General features: G+C 50.6%; 2 protein-coding genes across 2 annotated transcripts; both read right to left on the bottom strand.

The window, feature by feature from the left end:
• Nucleotides 1-2,228: 2,228 nt before the first annotated feature.
• TMED8 (transmembrane p24 trafficking protein family member 8) lies at nucleotides 2,229-16,409 on the bottom strand. The gene is made up of 7 exons (XM_078610149.1): nucleotides 16,180-16,409; nucleotides 10,445-10,688; nucleotides 8,049-8,094; nucleotides 7,331-7,385; nucleotides 6,606-6,783; nucleotides 5,413-5,564; nucleotides 2,229-5,018 (listed from the first exon to the last, which is right to left on the bottom strand). The coding sequence occupies exons 1-7, from the start codon at nucleotides 16,385-16,387 to the stop codon at nucleotides 4,792-4,794; spliced, it is 1,110 nt and encodes a 369-aa protein (XP_078466275.1). The 5' UTR covers nucleotides 16,388-16,409; the 3' UTR covers nucleotides 2,229-4,791.
• Nucleotides 16,410-16,538: 129 nt separating this feature from the next.
• On the bottom strand, nucleotides 16,539-17,541 carry LOC144729837 (uncharacterized; the record flags this gene model as incomplete). The annotated part of the gene is made up of 2 exons (XM_078610353.1): nucleotides 16,539-17,208; nucleotides 17,494-17,541. Coding segments are annotated over 2 exons (474 nt in total), but the record flags the coding sequence as incomplete, so codon positions are not given.
• Between the last annotated feature and the right edge of the window lie 2,139 nt (nucleotides 17,542-19,680).

The raw sequence follows: 19,680 nt of genomic DNA on the forward strand, positions 1-19,680 counted from the left end.
AATTTGCGGATGAACGTTGACATTTTTCAGTAGGTCGGACCGGACACGCATCTCACCCACCCATGTGCTCACCACACACATCTCACACATCTCTCACTTCAAAAGGCATCCCTGTCACAGGTTGCAACACCCCTTTTTCACACATCTCATACGTGCACACACTGCTTTTTGTTTACCAATTAGCACGGTTGGCTACGTAAAGTGCAAAAGAAGTTTGCATCCACACCTCAACACGCTTTACACATGACACATCACCAGTATCACCGCGCACACCGATGGTGTGCAAGCCTCATTCCCAACTCCCAATGCACTCCCCGGGGGGGGGGGGGGGGCGGATAAAAGAAAAAGCACTCCGAGGAAAATGGAAACGACTATAAATAATGTTTCCCTGCCAGCAGAAGCCCCCAGTGACTTCCTCCTGCAAACGAGCAGTACTGTAGAGATGAGGCCTTCATGCACCACGTGGACTTGTCGGGCCGGAGACGCTTCATCATGTTGACTTAAATAGAAAAACATTAAGTGCTCGACCTTGTCCATCGACAACACGGTTTGCGGGACGAATTTGACATTCGAGCTATTTCCACAATTACGATTAGCACGGTTGACTACATACGGGTGCAATTGAAGTTCAACATACAGAACCTCGTTTTTCCTTTATGGCTCTGTGGTGGCCAATTCCTCTTAATCAACCTTATGACGCAAGCTTTAATACAAACAAAACCCTATACACCACTAACCAGATCACTAACTATTCACCCTTGACTACAACGAATTGTAGTCCTGTATCGGGTGAAATAATCCCTTAGTCTCAAGACACTAACCCTAACCCTTTTTGAAGCCTTCCCCCCTATCGCTTGCTTGGCTTTCCTGCTGCAGCTCCGTCTCGGGTTTCCTTCAAACGATGGTCGCTTCCCCGTTGGCAGACTGCGGGGACAGATTCCAGAGGAAGCGTTTGTGACGTGAGCCGGGCGTCTCCCCACTGGGTACCTGCCACTCCCCAGAAGTTCATCATCCCCCCCACAGCACCCTTCCTCTCACGTCATCTTTTTATTTTACTGCACTCGATGAGAATTGTTATTTTGAGCAACTCAAAGTCATTAAGCCCACTGAGCTCTATCGCTTTTTTTCAGAAGTGACCTGGCCACACATGATGAAGCTCATCATAATGACTTACCATTACCATATGTGGAAATGTATCGCAGGAGGCAAATAATCTAAATGTGGAGGCAAAAAAAACAGAACCCGGAGAACAATCCACAAAACCACAGGGAGAACATGCACTATTCAAATATACAACAGGCATTTTCAGGATCTGGGATCGAACCTGCAGACCAGGTGAGGGAGATAACATCTCACCACAACGCCCCCACATGAACGCCCAGATGTGTTCGTTTATTTGTATCATCTCAGATTCATTGTATTAAATGTATTGGAAAATGTAATACAATGTAGATATTTTTTCTTGTCCATGTTGGCTGTAATTGCGATGTTTTTTTTTTAAACGTTCTAATAATTGTGACCAGAGTGAATTGTAAAAATTACTAATAAGGTAAACTCTAAGCATCCGCTGCCAGCTATCAGCGTTAGCGGAGGCGTCTCAAATTCCAGACTTCGGGCCCACATTAACAGTACCAGGACGCCCTTATTTACTGATCAGCGGGGCGCGTTCAATGATCGTCTAGAGCAGGGGTGGGGAACCTGTTTTCTGCCAAGGGCCATTTGGATATGTATAACATCATTCGCGGGCCAGACCAAATTATCAACCTAAAAATAAGCCTGTTATATTTGGTCAAACATTTAATTAACTCACCCCTAATGTAATGGCTGGAACTCCTCTTTGGTGAGGTGTGTGATGTTAGCTGGTATTGATGATGTTGCTACTCGCAACTGCTTTTCCAGGTTTACTTCTAGATTTATTGAATTTCGAGTCCTGCCTGCAGTTGCCTTGGCAGGGCCAGACCAAATGATTTTGCGGGCCTTATACGGCCCGTGGGCCGGACTTCCCCACCCCTGGTCTAGAGTTATTGCTTCACTTATTTGAAGGCCACTGTGGAGTGTGAAAAGTCAGTGACCACGGTGGGGATGAGGTCACTGGAACCCAAAAAAACTCATTTGAGCACTGGCTAGTAGACATGACACTGTAAAGTGGGCCAATGAGTGTGTGGTTTTATTCTAGTAAACTTTAATAGGATAGAAACACATGCTTCTTGGAAGAAAAAAAACATGGCTTTTACATTTAGCAAAGTAATTTTATTTGCCAAGAGCATTGAGGTGAATGGAGGACAAAATGTACAAGTTCACTTTGCGAAATGTGTTTGTGCACACACGTGGTGGAATAAATACGAATTAGCAGTCACAAGTTCGCCATTTGGGGACTGTAATGTCCTCCCTTGTGCCTGGACGGGATGAACTTTTTTTTACGAAAATGGCAGCATATTTGGTGAAACTTTAAATTCAATTCGTGTACTTTATGAGCAGGTATAATTTGCATGTCCGCTGTTTTTAAACAAGTAACTAACACGATAAAGCGACAATCTCTGTTGAACCTGGCACTTGTGTTCGTTAGTTCCAGAGCCCTCGGCCTGCCTGAGCTGAGGTCGTTTCTTCAGATTTTCTGGCTTCTGCTCAGTGCAACCCAATCGCGGCGGCGGCGTCCAGGCCACGGGAAAACCTCGACAAAACGCCACTTTGTCGTCTTACTCTGCAAAAATATTTCCGCTCGCCATAGGAGGCGGCGATTGTTTCCACCTCGTCGATGCTGCCACCAACTCGGCCGTCGTGAAATTATGGCAAGCCAGGGAGGGCTTCATTTCTCACTAAATATTTTCTGATTTTGCCGCTAGTCCACGGAGAGAGATTGCTCTGGGTTGGTGACAGCATGTGCAGGTGGGCCCTGTTAGCAGTAACTCCATTCCCACGGGCGACCCGATCTTTTAATGCGTGCTCTTGAACAATGGGGGGGGGGGGGGGGGTATCGGTCTCCCGATGGCAAAAGGTATGTGCAATATCATCACAAAAACATGTTACAAAGAGGCTTAATAATGGCTACAAGAGTTGGTGAGGTTGAGCCACGGACAATTGTCCGCTGCTTGGCGGATACACCTTCGGTCTACAACTTGAGAAACGCAGGTGCGGTACAAAGTGTAACGCTTCCCAACCAGACGGGTAAACACAGTTCGCTGCCTAACTCTAACCCCAGCTTAGACCCCCTGCACATCCTACACTGATTCGTTATCATCTAATCCTTGTTGCACTTCAACACATCTGCCCCCCCCCACGCCCCACCTTCTAAAGCATATGAACACACAACATTGACAGACTCGTCTTAACAATATAAGTTAATTCGTAACAAACGCCCTTCGGATAACGTGTCGTCGCAAATGCCGAGTCCAACAAACGGTGCTACACATGGGCCTTTTCGTAAAACTAGTACACAGTTAATTTAGGAATGGTAAATACAAAATAATAATCATAACAATGACTACACAACTACCTCACCGGTGAGTACTTTCGGAATTGCGAAAGGGGAGGCGCTCCCTTTCCGTGCGTGCAAGCACACGAATGGCCACATTTTGTCGCTGACAAACGCGGCGATCTGGTCGTATGGAGTATCCCACGTTCGAGACTTTTAAAAACGAGTAATATCTGTACAGCCGATGGACTGGTCGACTCGCAGGAAAGGCTGCTCCCCCTCCGTTGATTCCATGGCTACAGCGAATCATCCCGCCCACTAGAGGCTCGCAATAGACCGACCGCCACCTCACTCGCGGCCTTGTCCGTCTCGTCGCAAACCCCGCAGTGGACCTTCCTGTTTGCAGTCAAATTCACTGCTTCCCCCTAAGCTCCCCACCCCTCCCAGCGTGGGGCTTCTCGCCCTCTCCCATATAGCCTCTCCCTGCGGCGAGGCCCCCTTCCTGATCAGAAAAACCCATGTAACAATTCGTCCCCTTCCACGATTGGAGGTCCCTGTTCGTTTCTCTCGGTGTGGTGGAACGAGTGGACCGTACAGTGGTTGCAGGGCTGTAACCATACAACTCTTATACGTGCTGTTTCATGCCGTGTATCGTAAGGATAAGAATATAGCAAATTGAAGTGTTACTTAAGATGTAAAGATGCATTGATTCATAAATCAAAATCTATTCTTAGGCTCACAATTGCGATTTTTGAAACACATGTTTAGGAATCTATGACTGTTGATGTGAACACGTTGTACGTGTTTGTTTCATGTAAAACCTGTAAATCCTGCAAACTAATGACACCTAAGTTCTTGAATCGAATCGTGACCCTCAATAACAACAAATCATCCAATCGCAGTGGGGATGTGAATTATTACATGCCTACACCAAACCTCTGTCCAGAATTCCCACCTCATTCAATTCCGATTCCTGAAGGGCACGAGACACTAGGGAAAATGTAGGGCAATTGTTGCCGGCAATTATCATCAGCAATCATTGTTGCTCCGTTTCTTATTTGAAAAATTTTGTTGCCTAAAAGGTGGACAAATCTGCTCCACGTAGTGATCAAATGTGACGGCAACTTTCCAATCATATCCGAGACAGAGGTCATATAAAAATCCAAGGGGGGTTTTTACTCAGTAGACCAATCATCATTCAAAGGTCACACAACGACCCAATGTGGTGTGGTCTGTGGACCAATCATTGTTCTGTCACAATTTTCCACAAATCATTGGCCAGATAGAACTCCATCACTGTGCCACTGCACTACCACAAGTTTGCCAGAACCGGTTGAACGATTGCCCTAATAATCGCCCGAGAGCAGCGTGGCCTTAACTCAGTTGTAGTACACGCGGTAGTAAAGGGTCTTGGAGCGCCACAGCGAATAGGAGTTGTCGAACTTGAGGTGGTAGAGGCCGACGCCCGGGTAGCAGTGCGTGCCACACTGCACCAGCTCGTGGCAGTTGCGACGGCACAGGGGCTCCACCTCGTCGAGGGGCGGCTCCGAGGGGCGGCTGCTGCCCCGCTCCACGTCACTCACGCCGCCGTCTGCTGTGGCTGCGGCTGTGACGCACACGGGTGGGGGGGGGGCACACACGCGGGGGTCGGGGAGTGGGCATGACGGCGGGATATTGCGTGGAGCCCAACCGCAATGGCCTAACCCTGACCCCTAGCCCTGATTCTTAAACCTAATCCTAACCTGGATCATAATCTGTAACTCTCAAGTTCAATCCTGACCATAACCATGGCCCTGACCCCTAATCCTGACTCCAACCTTGACCCCTAACCTTAATGCCTAACCCTGATCCTAACCATAAGCCTTATTCATAACCCTGACCCTAAACCTTATTCCTAACACCGATCATAACCCTAATTCCTAACCCTTACTCTAAGCCGAAGCCGAATTCCTAACTCCAAGCCTAATCCCTGACCAACATTTACCCCGGCGCAAACCCACCTCTGACGGGGCCGGCTCCATCCTCGCCGCTCCCCTGCACGCCCTCGTCATCGTCCTCGTCCTCCTCGTCGCTGGACTCGCTCACGCTCACCGTGACGTCGCAACCCGGCTCCTCGTTCCACTCGAAGTAGAGGCCGAATGCCAGGTCGTAGCTGTGAGGCCAACGAGGGAACGGCTTAGCAGAACTAGTGGCTACAATTCTCTCCGGACCGACCGCTGTTCACAAAACACACTTCTCATGGAAACACGTGGAATGGACATCGCCCAATCTATGCCACTTCCCGACCAAGTTGCCTTGACTTGCCCACAGTAAACGTGCTGCGCGTAACCATTGCCGCCCCCACCCCCTAGTTATTGCCCGAGCGTTTATTAAAACCGGCAAAGGCACACGAAGACGTGCTGTGCCCAGCAGCGCACAAGTCTGGTCAGCTTTGTCCTCTGAATAATGATGGTGACCACACGACATACTCGTTACATATTCTTTGTATTCTTTGGTTCTTTCGGTAAAGTCACATAGATAGAAAAAACAATATACTCAAATTGACCACATGCTCACACACCCAAGACACGCAATGCACGTGCAAAACATAAAATCAACATGTGTTACGCACGCATTATAGAGCATGACACGACGTGTGGCAACGGGCTGGGTGACTCGTTGGCTTAACGACTGGGTAGACGACTGGATGGTTGGGAAGCTGGATGGTTGTATAACTGGTTGTATGACTCAGTAACTGCCTAGTTTAGTGGGCGACTGGCTGGCTGGCTGAGTGTAAGGGTGGGAGATTGGGACATCATAATCTGTGACATATGGAAACTGAATAAAAAAAGATGGAATGACATGCACGAGCATAAAGAGATGGATGCTTGGAATTACACAGCGAGTCGACAAGAGGAGCACGTGGCTTCGAGGATATACTAAAGTTAGAGACGCCACACTGATCGTTAACAAATGTAAGTGGGCAATAATCGCCAGCGGCTGAGACTAAACACGGAGCAGCATCCAAAGCAGGGAACACGCACGAAGGTACATCCTTCGTGGAGAGCGTGCAGTGAATTCCCTGGTGCTAGCTAGACGGATTTCTGCACCGCAGGACCGTGCAAGATGCCGACGGCCTTCATCCAGCAGCGGATCGATGACAAACCAATGATGATGATGACAAGTCAATGATGACGATGACAATGGGCCGCACCTGTCCGTGGCGAATTCCCAGCAGAGGTGCGAGGCCCCGGGGCGGGTGGGGACCCGCACGGTGCCCACCTCGCCGCACCCAATGCGCAGCACTCCGTGCGGCTCCTGCGCCACGCGCGTCTTGAACTGCCGCAGTTCGCTGCTCGTCCATAGCACGGGTGGCACCATCGCAGGTTTTTCTGCTCGGCGGGAGGTCGGAGGTCAGAGAAGGGGAGACAGAAGCGGCTCGGTGAGGATTTTTCATTCTCATCACGAGCACCAGCGGCAGAAGTGGCAGTGATAGATGTCGTTATGAGTCCGAGCTTAATGTAAATTTATTTGATGTACAAGTTAAACACGATCTGCCGTGGCTCGTCGTCACTTTAACACCCACGTGACCGCGTGTCCGGGTGACCTTCTTGTGGCAAAGCCAGGCAGGAGGAGGAAACGGGTTTGGGTTCAGACATAGGCGTTTGCAACCGCCGCTCTATCAGGTTCATTCATGTGTAAATATTTATTGATGATGATATTGATGATATTACTCCTGGAGATTATGATGATTGATGATAAGATTGTTAAAAATTATGAAGATATTTATGAAAATGTTAATCAGCACGATAATGATGCTGAACATGATCACCATTTTGATACCATTGGACAATGATTATATTTAAAAATGGTGATGATGATGAAAATTATTACAATGATATTGTTACGATTAATGATTATATATTAGCGTCGATGTACCTTTTTTCAGGGGCATGAGGGTTCCATCAGGGCCCAACACCTTCGCTACCTCACTCTGCATTCGAGACGCAAGATTCACAGATTCCACCACCGCACTTGCGTTAATCGGACACCGTCCCCCAAAGACAAAGATCCCCTGTGTAGCCTTAACAGACTGTTGGGGCAAGTGCTGTTAGTGAGTAGCACCTATGAAGGCCGGCACGGCACACGAGGGGATGGGTGGCCAGCACCACGCCCAGCTGCCTTCGTCTCCCCAGTGACGACGATTACGCACCGCAGAAGGTACTCATTTGAGACCGAGTTCACCTAGCGGAGGCCCAGGACCAGTTCAAATAATAGTCACTGGCGTTGGCCGCGAGCGGGAAGCGAACTCGGGTTGCCGGGTTCGTAGCGCGGTGCACTAACCCGCTCCACACACACACTCACGTTAACCAGACCCTACCCCCCACACACATTGTTACCACACACAGGCTATGCACCGAGGTGCTTGGCCCATTCAATTCATGAGCACTTGGCAAGTGGGAAGAAAATGTAAAAACCCGGAGAAACCCCCCACAAGTATTTTGGGATACCACTGAAGCGGTCAGGAAGGAAGTGTAATTGGCTAGTGTGCTTCGGGTTATGGCCAAAGCTAGTGTCTGATTGTATAGTGGGGTTAGGGGTCGAGCTAGTAACTGATTGGCAAGTGTCTGGTGAGTGTGATGCATGCTGAGCTCACCTGAGATTTGCCCAATCCATCCACCTGTCCATGCAGCTCACCTAGGCTGAACACGCACACGTGCGGACAGACAAAAAGACTCACATGTACGCACACATCCGTTAACATTACCAAAGACAAAGTTCCCCCATATAGCGAGTAGAACCTTTGAAGGCCGGCATGGCACACGAGGGGGTGGGTGGCCAGCACCACGCCCAACCACCTTTGTCTACCCAGTGGCGATGTTTACACGCCATACCAGGTACTCATTTGAGGCAGTCGACCTTGGGGAGGCCCAGGCCCGGTTCAGATAATCGTCACTGGTGGTGGCCGTGAGCGGGAATCGAACTCGGGTTACCGCATTCATAGCGCAGCGCGCTAACCGCTGCCGCTCCCTACAACAACAGCCATTCGCCACGACGTGCCGGTGATGTCACCACGGCGCTTGTGCTAGACGAGGTGCTCCGCACACATACAAATACAAAGATCCCCTGTATAGGCTTAATAGACTGTTGGGGCAAGTGATGTTAGCGAGCACCTATGAAGGCCGGCATACATACACACACGCGCGCACACACACGCGCACACACACAGGGGTGCCGATGATTAAAAGGGGCTAGTGTGAACAGCTGATGGGTGAGGGGGGGCCCACAGGTGACGTTTTCACAGCCTTTCACAGCCGTAGTGGTTAATGATTAACGCGCCGAGTGAGTCTCGATTGCTTCGTGCCTGGGCACATCACGGTTTAATGCAATCAGCCACTCACCCACGCGTTAAACAGCGCACACAGTTATCTGACAGTGAGATTGGTGATCGCTCAACGACGACATAACTAAATTGGAATATGAACAGTTATGAGGGCATGTGGATATGCATCGATATTTTGTTGGATATATCTCACTTCTTGCATTCACGGTTCATGCGCGTGAGGAATTATCTACACTTTATGTAAATTACACGCCGATGTTACATTTAGGCTTGTGTTAACTTACAAAACTGTATGAATGAGACAGGGCCAACAAAAACACAAATGAGATTGTAAAAATAAAACAATCGATGTTTGAATCGAATTGTCACCCCGAATTGTGACAATTCATTGATCAATGGAGGGCAGGGGGGAGATTCTGCCTTTTCCATGAGAATGTAGAATTTCCACCAGTCGATCACAAGAATATGAGCACCGTGCAATACTCGGTTGAGAAAGGAGAAAGTGAAATTATTCGTTTGCGAGGTAAACGCAGCCTGAAATTGTTGACATTTACAGAGTTATTAATAGAGCATGGAAATACTATAACTATTTAAACAATACAATATTATAGTAATTAACAAGGTGTGGAAACACATTGATATTTTGAGTCTTAATATTATAACAGTTATTAATATTATTGTTAAATAGGTCATGGGGTGACAGACAATGTGACTTTTTGGACTTATTTCCAAACACTTTATTCCAACTGCGCTATTGCTGTCAAGCCAAGGGACGAAGCATCCATTGAGAAGTCTCGTAGAGCAGTGCGTCATCCCATGTTAGAGAACAGCCCGCAGAAGCAGATATCACAGATGTACCTCCGAGGTCCCTTCTGACTTCTTGTAACCTCTCTTTAGCCATACTGGAGGTGCCGCACTTTCTACCTCCCCTGCTATGGAGATGTTATCATGTGGCAGTCAAACCAAAAACATTAGCTTTTAAAGCCTAATGAAACAAAAATATAAACTTTATATGATAATTATTGTTGTAGTTAACTAGGATTGGACTGACATTCAACATTGCTATAGCAGGAACGACTTGATCCATAGGACAACCACTTTTGTTTTATCAACCGCGGAAGAACGATGACTGTCATCAGTTTTTCTTCGGATTTTGTTCCTATGATGTACACGTATGTACGTGTACGTCATCAGAACGGAATCAGAAGATAAACTAAATAAGGAAGCCGTACCGAGGCTCCCACAAGGCCATGTGGGAAGGAGTGTGGCAGTTTGGCACCAGCTATCAAAGAGTGTGGTTGTGTCACTACAGTTCTCTGCGGCGAGTACAATGTATTTAAAAACAACAGCACTAAGCCTCTCTAATATAAAATTAATGCTAACTGCTTGCGCAATCCAAGATTCAGCAGGGAACGGGACACACCTTACAACTTGCAGATGTCTCGGAACGGGAAAGGGTTAACTCGCTACCTTCCGATTGCAATCCTCATCCATAAACTTAATAAACTTAACTCGCTACCTTCCGATTGCAATCATCTCGCTCTACCGCTGACCCACCATAGTAATTAAAACTGCAGCCACAATATCCGCCAGAAATGTACTCTCACAATGATAACAATCATCATAAACTTTTATCGTTGACCCTGCGTCCAGCGACCACTACGACCGCCGTTACGAGAGCACGGGAGAGGCTGGGATCGGGCTCGAACCTGCGGCCTTCGCTCCGCTGGGCGAGCATGTAGGACACGAAGAGCGGGCAGTGGGCGATAAGCAGCTGCGTGAAGTGGGCGCGAGCATCGTCCGAAGGGGCCGAGTCGCCCGCGTCCCCCGGCCGCGACCCCGACGACTCGACCTGGGAGCCGGGCACCTCCTCCTCGGCCTCGGCTCGTTCACACGCCGCCTGCAGCCGAGCGCGGTCCTGGGTACTCGCAGGGAAACCCTCGCCCACGTTGTCTGCGGGAGAGAGCACGGACAGGGAGGGAGAGAGAGAGCAGGAGAGAGCAGGGGAGAGAAGAGGGAGAGACCAGGGTGCGGTGAGGATGTGACACTGTATGTGTGATTGTATGAGTGTGGGAGCGGTAGTATCGCAGTTAGCGCACTGCGCTATCAACCCAGCAGCCGAGGTTCGAATCCCGCTCATGGCCAACACCAGTGACAATTATCTGAACCAGTCCTGGGGCTCCCCTAGGTCGACTCAGACTCAACAGTACCTGGTGCAGTGTGTAAACATCACCACTGGGGAGACAAAGGCGGCCGGGCGTAGTGTTGGCCACCCACCCCCTCTTGTGCCATTCCGGCCTTCATAGAGGCTCGCGAAGAGCACTTGCCCCAACAGTCTGGTATGACTACGTGGTGGCTCTCGGCTTTAAATGAGTTCCTGATGCTGCATGTAAACATCACCATTTCATTCCCTACGCCTTCACTTCGCCTCACATTTCGTAAACAAGTCGTATATTACCGAATTGTGTTTAAACCATAAAAAAACACACGTGCCCAGTCGCAGCAGCAAGGTGGGGGGGAGGGTAATGATACGTCATGTCGAAGCACCCTTCCAGCTAAAATAACGGCGCTTGTCGCAGTCAATTCCATAAACTTCCATGACCTCAGAACTCCATGGTTATGGTCACGTAGCAGATGACAATTGATTGTGGAACGAACCATTCTTCAGTGAGTGGAGGGTGGGTTGGCGGGAGTGAGGGAGTGAGGGGGTGAGCACCGGGCCAGAGAAACCATCCTGCTAATTAACACAGCAGTGAAGCAGTAGGGGGAAAAACCCCGAGATGGGGTGGTTGTGGCCAGGGTGGTTGTGGCCGGCCATGACCACGCAGCCCATTATGACATCGCGTCTCTAAGCCAGCGCCTTGGAAGCAAGGTTGGTGGATCAAGGAAAGAGAAGGCGCAATTGAGCGTTTGACACAAAGCACACCCGCTCGGGAGATGAGGTGGGCTTGTCTGTAGGAGGTGGAAATACAGCAATAAGCATTTAAAAATTACCATGTGGCAACATATAGGATCACAGTTGTCATATAAAACAGACAAAAAGTCAATTTCCCCGAGTAAATAAAAAAAATATTACATTTTATCCTGGATCAATCTGGTTTTGCCTTCTCCGAGTCTCATCAGCAGAGTGTGGCCTGTTAAATAAACGAGGCTATTGGGTTTTATACAACGATGCTACTTTATGTTGATGGGCCCCATAGTTTTAAGTGGAGTGCTTTTTGCCAATAATATTTGGAAACGGAGCAGTATTTAATCAACAGATCTGACACTACTGGTGGAGACCCAGACGATCAATAATGGTCCACAGTTTGCCTGATTAACTAAATGCTGCTGTAAAACCCTTGGACTGGAAGGACAACAAGCGGATGTATTTGTAATAAGGTGTAACAGAGCTTTGCGCGTGTATATAACACAGCAAGTAAGTTTCTCAGAGGCTGAGTTTGAGCATTGTCTCTGCGTATGCACTTTGAAAAAAAAGAGAAAAGCTCACAATGTCTTCCTCTTTTACAAAAACTAGCCCCATGGCGTTCTGTGCGTGAATAATTTTAGAAGCATTGATCCAGTACAAGCAAACTCTGGACCGGTTTGAACATGCAGTATTGCATCAGCAGTCAGGTTTGCTTTAAAAAAAGATTGCTTTTTAACATTTAAAGAACGCTTTATAAGTTAAGTATGTTTTCAAACCTCAACACTTCATAGTCCATGAAGAGAAGCCAACATTTAACCCTAAGTGACCCTGGCAGAAGGCAACTGCTGCCTTGATATAAGCTGTCACCAACGTATGAATAACGCTTATTGATTAAGCAGCCCAGAGAAGTGGGTACATAACGTGCACCATACCATACTTTGTTTACGAAAATTGATTTGCGAACCATAAACAACTCGTAAAACTATACTACAAACCAACTGCCATGCACAAGGCACTTTGCCATGGCTGGGACATACATTCAGGGTACAGCGACAGGCGATGGTGTGGCACCCAGAGGTTACAGACTAAGCGGGTGTAGGGGGGGTGTGAAATACCTCAAGCCCGATTATAGTGGTGGTGGTGATGAAAGTGTACAACCGATCCTCGCAACTACTGTGGAATCTGGCAGAATGAAGGAAGCATCAACTGAGAAATCTGCGCCTTCATCTTTTCGCGGCTGCACGTTTTAAGAAATTTCAGTCTGTTGTTGCTATGAGTCAAACATTCTGGACTGTCCTCTCTGCTCTGACAGAGGGGCCATTGCCAGGGATACTATTTCCCAAGGCGTACGTGTCACGATGTGTGGGTGCCACGGCGAGTATATACCACGGTGCGTGCCACAGTGTGTGCGCAAATGTGTGCGGAAGCGGTGACCCGAGTTCGATTCCCGCTCAAGGCCAACACCAGTGACGACTATCTGAACCGCGGTTCTAGGTCTTCCCTAGGTCGACTCAGTCTCAAACGAGTACCTGGTGCCGTTGTGTAAACATCGCCACTCAGGAGACAAAGGCGGTCGGGCGTGGTGCTGGCCATCCATCCGCTCGTGTACCGTGCTGGCCTTCATAGGTGCTCGCTAATAAAATTTGCCCCAACAGTCTGTTAAGAAAATTCAGGGGAACTTTGTCTTTTGTCCCACTGTGTGGGGGAGTGGTGGCGTAGCGTTTAGCGCTTTGCGCTACGAACCCGGCAGCCCAAATTCGATTCCAGCCCATGACCAACACCATTGACGATTATTTGAACCAGTCCTGAGCCTCCCCTAATTCGACTCCGCCTCAAACGAGTACATGCTGCCGTTGTGTAAATATCGTCATTTGGGAGACAAATGCGGCCGGGCGTGATGCTGGCAACTCACCCCCTTGGTGTTCCACACTGGCCTTCACAGCACTTTCCACAACAGCCAGTTAAAGGCTATACGGGGGATCTTTGTCTTGTGCAATGGTGCGAGTTCCCTGTGGCAAACGCTTTCTGAAAATAACTCATGATTGCCGTGTCCCAGAGTGGGATCTCAGAGCAGAGGTCCCCCTACACCCGTTGGCTCACGTAAAGTGCAAGGCTTGTTTCAAACATCGGTTGGCGTGGATTACCATGATTATAATCATTGTTACAATGACCATCATCATAATCATTACCATCATGATCACCATCTCCCACAAATTCATCATCAATGCCATGAATACTACCATCGCCATATGCCATCACAATCATATCACTGCAATCATCACCACCCTCATTTCATATAAATCCTACATTTGTGCTGGTAAGAATAAAGGTTTTCAAAAAATACATTTATGCTATCTCGAGACTTTATATATATGCGTCAAACTGGCAAGTGTTTTTTTTTACTGGGGATTTTTTTCTCCATGCGGTTACCAGTCACGCAAAAACAAACAATTTTAACAACCAGATTGCAAATTCACACACCACCCTCGACAGTGGCATGGTAGAGACACTACTTCCACTGTATACACGCACACGCCTCTCGCCCCCCATTCGTGTCCACATACGCAGTGTACGCTGCTTGTTCCCATCTGCTCCACGCTTAGAATCACTGGGTACGAGATGTTACTCCACTTGTTCGCCTTTTGTGGTCAATATACAAGCAGACTTTTTTTGCATTTTCCACTCAAAGACCGTTCATCTCTCACCATTTGAGCTTCATTGCTACACATATGCCTGTGCCACGCCGTTTGAGAGCACCCTATTGAGTTTGATACATCAGCAAGTGGTTGATTAATATGTTTTTGTAGATCACACACACACGCCTAATCTGACCGTATTGGTCTCACACTGTTGAGGACGATGGTGATATGATGCCCATATTACCAACACATTCTTAGACTGAATCTACCTCGTGGAGGGCCCAGGTTAAGAAGAAGGCGTCCAAGAGGACTTCCAACGCAGCGATGGAGCATTGGCATCTATTCGTGTGGCAGGTACATCGCAGAATCGTTACCCCCACCTCTGATTAGAACAGTTGGCTACGTGAAAGTGCGCAACACGTTCCTTCGGAGTGGGCAGGTAGGAACTTGGTCGGACAGCGCATTCGTGCACGACAGACAAATAATCCCTGGTGGGCAGTTGTGGAACCTGTTGTTCCTACCTGTAAAATAAGTTCAACCTCCATACATACGAGAGAGATGGCGGCAGCGTGGAAGGCCTTCATCCAGCAGTGGATTTGCTCACGGCTAAATGTGATCACGTGCATGCAGTGCGACCAGGAATCGAACTCAAAGTGTGGTCGTCATTGTAAGCGAAATGAACAAACCGCTGTGACACGGTTCCAATCTCACGTCATCTCCCACAATGTTGGCCGTACACGCCGTTGAGTCCGGTCCCGGTCTGCGAGCACCTATTAAGGCCACAGTGCTGCACAGGTGGGGTAATGTTAGAGGTGGTGTTTGACGGTGGTATTCGTGAGGCCATAACAACACACACACAACAACCACCTTCATGTCCAACCCATAGATGGCCACCGTTGTCAAGTATGGTCAAATAACCCGCACGGACGTGGGGAAGCCCTGATCCAGCAGTGGATTGACACAACGATATGCACAGTGCTAATGTTTATGAAAACCCTACAGGCGCATACCCCTATGCCAAGCCAACCTGGGTAATGTCCACTCAGTTTGGATACTATTTGTCCATTTTGAGTGGATGATGATGATGTTTATGATGTTAATTTTAAGCCAGGAATGGAAGCTCACTGCCATCGAAGACAAAGAGATCACTGTGTGTAGCTATACCACTCTGTTGGGTGGGGGGACAGGACACGTGCAGTTTGCGAGCACCTATTAAGGGCCTGTAACGGTACAACTACACCAGGGCGTGGCTGTAATCAGCACCACGTCCACCCGTTTTTGAAAACCTTTGATGGTTGATGTTTTACTAAACCATTACCGTGTATTATAATCATTTAAGGGCCGAGGTGTCATCCGTCCCTCCATCAACCCAGTTGAGAGACCCAGGGACAAATTCGCATACCAAAAAAAATCAACAGGTTTTGATGATGTTCACTATGATGGTGGTGGTGATGATGATGCTGCTGCTGATATTGCTGCTGTTGATATTGTTGTCGATGATTATTACCATGTTGTTATTTATCTGTACGATTATTTTGTTGTTTATGATGATGGATATGACGATCGTGTTGATGTTTACGATTGTATGGATGTTGAAGATGTCGATAGTTATATTGCTGCTGTTGCTGCTGCTGATGTTTAGTATGTAAACGTTGTTCATGACGACCATACTAACGATTGTAGTTATGATGTGGAGTATTGTGTTTATTACGGATGATGAAGATGACCATGACCACGAACCATGGACAGGAATTAAACCAGTCTCCAAAACCACCCCCCAATAGAATCGATCACACGCTCACACCGACACCACTAATCAACCACCACTCGCCACACGCAATTAACTAATAATCAATTAGAGAGGGGGGGGGTGGAGGAAGAGGCCCTCTCTGCTCACCTTTGTAAAACCGCAGGGCGAGGACGAAGAGCTCCCTCCGAGGGATGCCCCAGCGCTCTTCAAGGGCGGCACCCTCGCTGCGTGCGGCCAGAGTCGGCAGGCCGTCGGGCGCAGCGTTACCATGGCCGGGGCCTTGTACGTCCGTGCTCTGCACCGTTAGGGAGGCGGTGGCGGCCTCCAGCATCTGCATGGCGCCCTCCGTGGCCATCGTGTCCCGTGTTTGTCTCCCCGCGTCTGTGTCCCAGTCGCCCTCTCTCTGTGTGCCTTGTCGCCCGGGCTGTACAGTGGGTCTCCTTCCTTCCTGTCCTAGATCCGCCTCGATGTTGCCCTCCCGAATCCTGCCTGCCTCTCTGTCTCTGTCTGTCTCCGTGTGTCTCAAGCTCCCTCCCCGGTCTCTCTCTCCACGCCCTGCCCCTCCGTCTTTGTTTCTCTCCCCCCCACCACTTCTTCCCAAGGCTTGTCCCTCTCTCACGCATGCATCTGCGCGTGTCCCCTTGTTACAAACCCCCCCACACACTCACACCTCACCACACACACCACACCACTCACCACGACCCACCGCTCCCCTGTCCGCGTAATATTCCTCTCTTACGACGTCTTCGCCTACGTGTACCACCAGGCGCCGCGCGTCCGCCTTTGTCTCTCTCTGTGTGTGTCTCTCTCTCTGTCTCTCTGTGTCTGTCTCTCTGTCTCTCTGTGTCTGTCTCTCTGTCTTTCTCTGTGTCTGTCTCTCTGTGTGTGTCTCTCTGTGTGTCTCTCTCTCTGTCTCTCTCTCTCTCTTCCCCGTGTCGCCTTCTCGGTGTCTCCCCCTGCTTTGGTGACGTGACCGGTGCCGGCAGGAGGATGGTTGATGATGGTGGTGGTGGTAAGAGGGAGGAGGATGGTTGATGATGATGTTGGTGGTGGGAGGAGGAGGATGGCGGTGGTGCGTTGTGGGGCGTGAACGCTGCTGCCTCTTGAGAGGGAGGCGGGAGTGGCGGCGGGAGGCGGGAGGGGGAAGTGATGGAGGCAGCGCGGTGACTCCCTCGCTCAGTCTGCCCGTCTCGGTGGGGGTGGCTGGGGGCGAGGAGGGGGGGCGAGGAGGGGGGGCGAGGAGGGAGGGCGAGGAGGGGGGGGGGCGAGGAGGGGGGGGGGGCGAGGAGGGGGGGGCGAGGAGGGGGGGGGGGCGAGGAGGGGGGGGGGGGCGAGGAGGGGGGGGGGGCGAGGAGGGGGGGGGGGGCGAGGAGGGGGGGGGGGCGAGGAGGGGGGGGGGGGCGAGGAGGGGAGGGGGGGGGGGAGGAGGGGGGGGGGCGAGGAGGGGGGGGGCGAGGAGGGGGGGGGGGCGAGGAGGGGGGGGGGGGCGAGGAGGGGGGGAGGCGAGGAGGGGGGGGGGGGCGAGGGGGGGGGGGCGAGGAGGGGGGGGGGGGGCGAGGAGGGGGGGGGGGCGAGGGGGGGGGGGGGGCGAGGGGGGGGGGGGGGGGGGGGGGCGAGGGGGGGGGCGAGGAGGGGGGGCGAGGGGGGGGGGGGCGAGGGGGGGGGGGCGAGGGGGGAGGGGGCGGGGGGGGAGGGGGGGGAGGGGGCGGGGGGGGAGGGGGCGAGGAGGGGGGGGAGGGGGCGAGGAGGGGGGGGAGGGGGCGAGGAGGGGGGGGAGGGGGCGAGGAGGGGGGGGAGGGGGCGAGGAGGGGGGGGAGGGGGCGGGGAGGGGGGGGAGGGGGCGAGGAGGGGGGGGAGGGGGCGAGGAGGGGGGGGAGGGGGCGAGGAGGGGGGGGAGGGGGCGAGGAGGGGGGGGAGGGGGCGAGGAGGGGGGGGAGGGGGCGAGGAGGGGGGGGAGGGGGCGAGGAGGGGGGGGAGGGGGCGAGGAGGGGGGGGGGGTCTCGTGAGCCAACGAGGACCCGGCCCTAAGACTTTTTTTTAACGGAACAACAAGTGCTCACTCAAAGAAGCGCGCGGAGAGATGATGAAGGTGGTGGTGGTGATGATGGTGGTGGTGGTGATGATGGTGGTGATGGTGGTGATGATGGTGGTGGTGATGATGATGGTGGTGGTGATGGTGGTGATGATGGTGGTGATGATGATGGTGGAGGTGATGGTGGTGATGATGATGGTGGTGGTGATGATGATGGTGGTGGAGGTGATGATGGTGGTGGTGATGATGATGGTGGTGATGATGGTGGTGGTGATGATGGTGGTGGTGATGATGATGATGGTGATGATGATGGTGGTGGTGATGGTGGTGGTGGTGATGATGGTTGTGGTGATGGTGGTGGTGGTGATGGTGGTGATGATGATGATGGTGGTGGTGATGATGATGGTGGTGGAGGTGATGATGGTGGTGGTGATGATGAAGGTGGTGATGATGGTGGTGATGATGGTGGTGGTGATGATGGTGGTGGTGATGATGATGGTGATGATGATGGTGGTGGTGATGGTGGTGGTGGTGATGATGATGGTGGTGGTGATGGTGGTGATGATGATGATGGTGGTGGTGGTGGTGGTGATGATGATGGGGGTGATGATGGTGCTGGTGATGGTGGTGGTGGTGATGATGGTGGTGGTGATGGTGGTGGTGATGATGGTGGTGGTGATGATGATGATGGTGGTGGTGATGATGACGATGATGGTGGTGGTGGTGGTGATGATGGTGGTGATGATGGTGATGGTGGTGGGGATGGTGGTGGTGGTGGTGATGATGGTGGTGGTGGTGGTGATGATGGTGGTGGTGATGGTGGTGGTGTTGGTGATGCATCCTCGGGGTTCCACCGTGAGTCGTAAAGAGGAGCACGCCGATTAGACTCGAACTGTAAAATATATAAAGGGTGTTTAGGCCCCAAGGGGATGATGAGGGCCCCCCCCCATGGTAAATATGAATGTCTTGAATGGCATTTGCCAAGAAATGGAATTAATCTGCGTACGAAGAGGACGCGTCCACCCACAGAGATGGAGCCGTGAAATCAGCATCGTGTGATGGTGCTCGGTGGATTGTTGCATCATCCAGCAGTGGATTGACCATGGCCGATGATTATAAGGGGTGCTTTAAGGGGGTTATTCATGAGTGGGAGCTTTCTCTGGGAACGTGTTTGGTTCCTTAGTGTAATGCGCAATGCATAACATTCACACCAACTCACACTTGCTCATTCACTCACCCAGCCTCCTGTTAGCAGGGTTGGCTACATACGGTGCGAAAGAAGTTCAAAAGGTTTCCACCATATATGTCAACACATTCGTCTTCTTGTACAGGGAAATTGAGGTTTTTAGGTTTCAATACGGGCAACATTCTATTTGTCTATTTGTGTTTCTCCCTTGTGATGGGACGTTAAAAAAATGTCAGGACACGGGGTGACCAATAAGGTCTTAATTGGTCTGTAATAAGGTAGAGGTTTGACGTCTATGATACAATCTTACCCATACTCACCTACTCCCTCACCAAGACCTGATATACAAACACCTCGGAAATCAGCCAACCAGCCACTCACCGAATCGTTCACCAATCACATATATACACACACACACTCATAACTCAAG

This window comes from Lampetra planeri, chromosome 33 (assembly GCF_965212315.1).
Source record: "Lampetra planeri chromosome 33, kcLamPlan1.2.h2, whole genome shotgun sequence".
Lineage (NCBI taxonomy): Eukaryota > Metazoa > Chordata > Hyperoartia > Petromyzontiformes > Petromyzontidae > Lampetra > Lampetra planeri.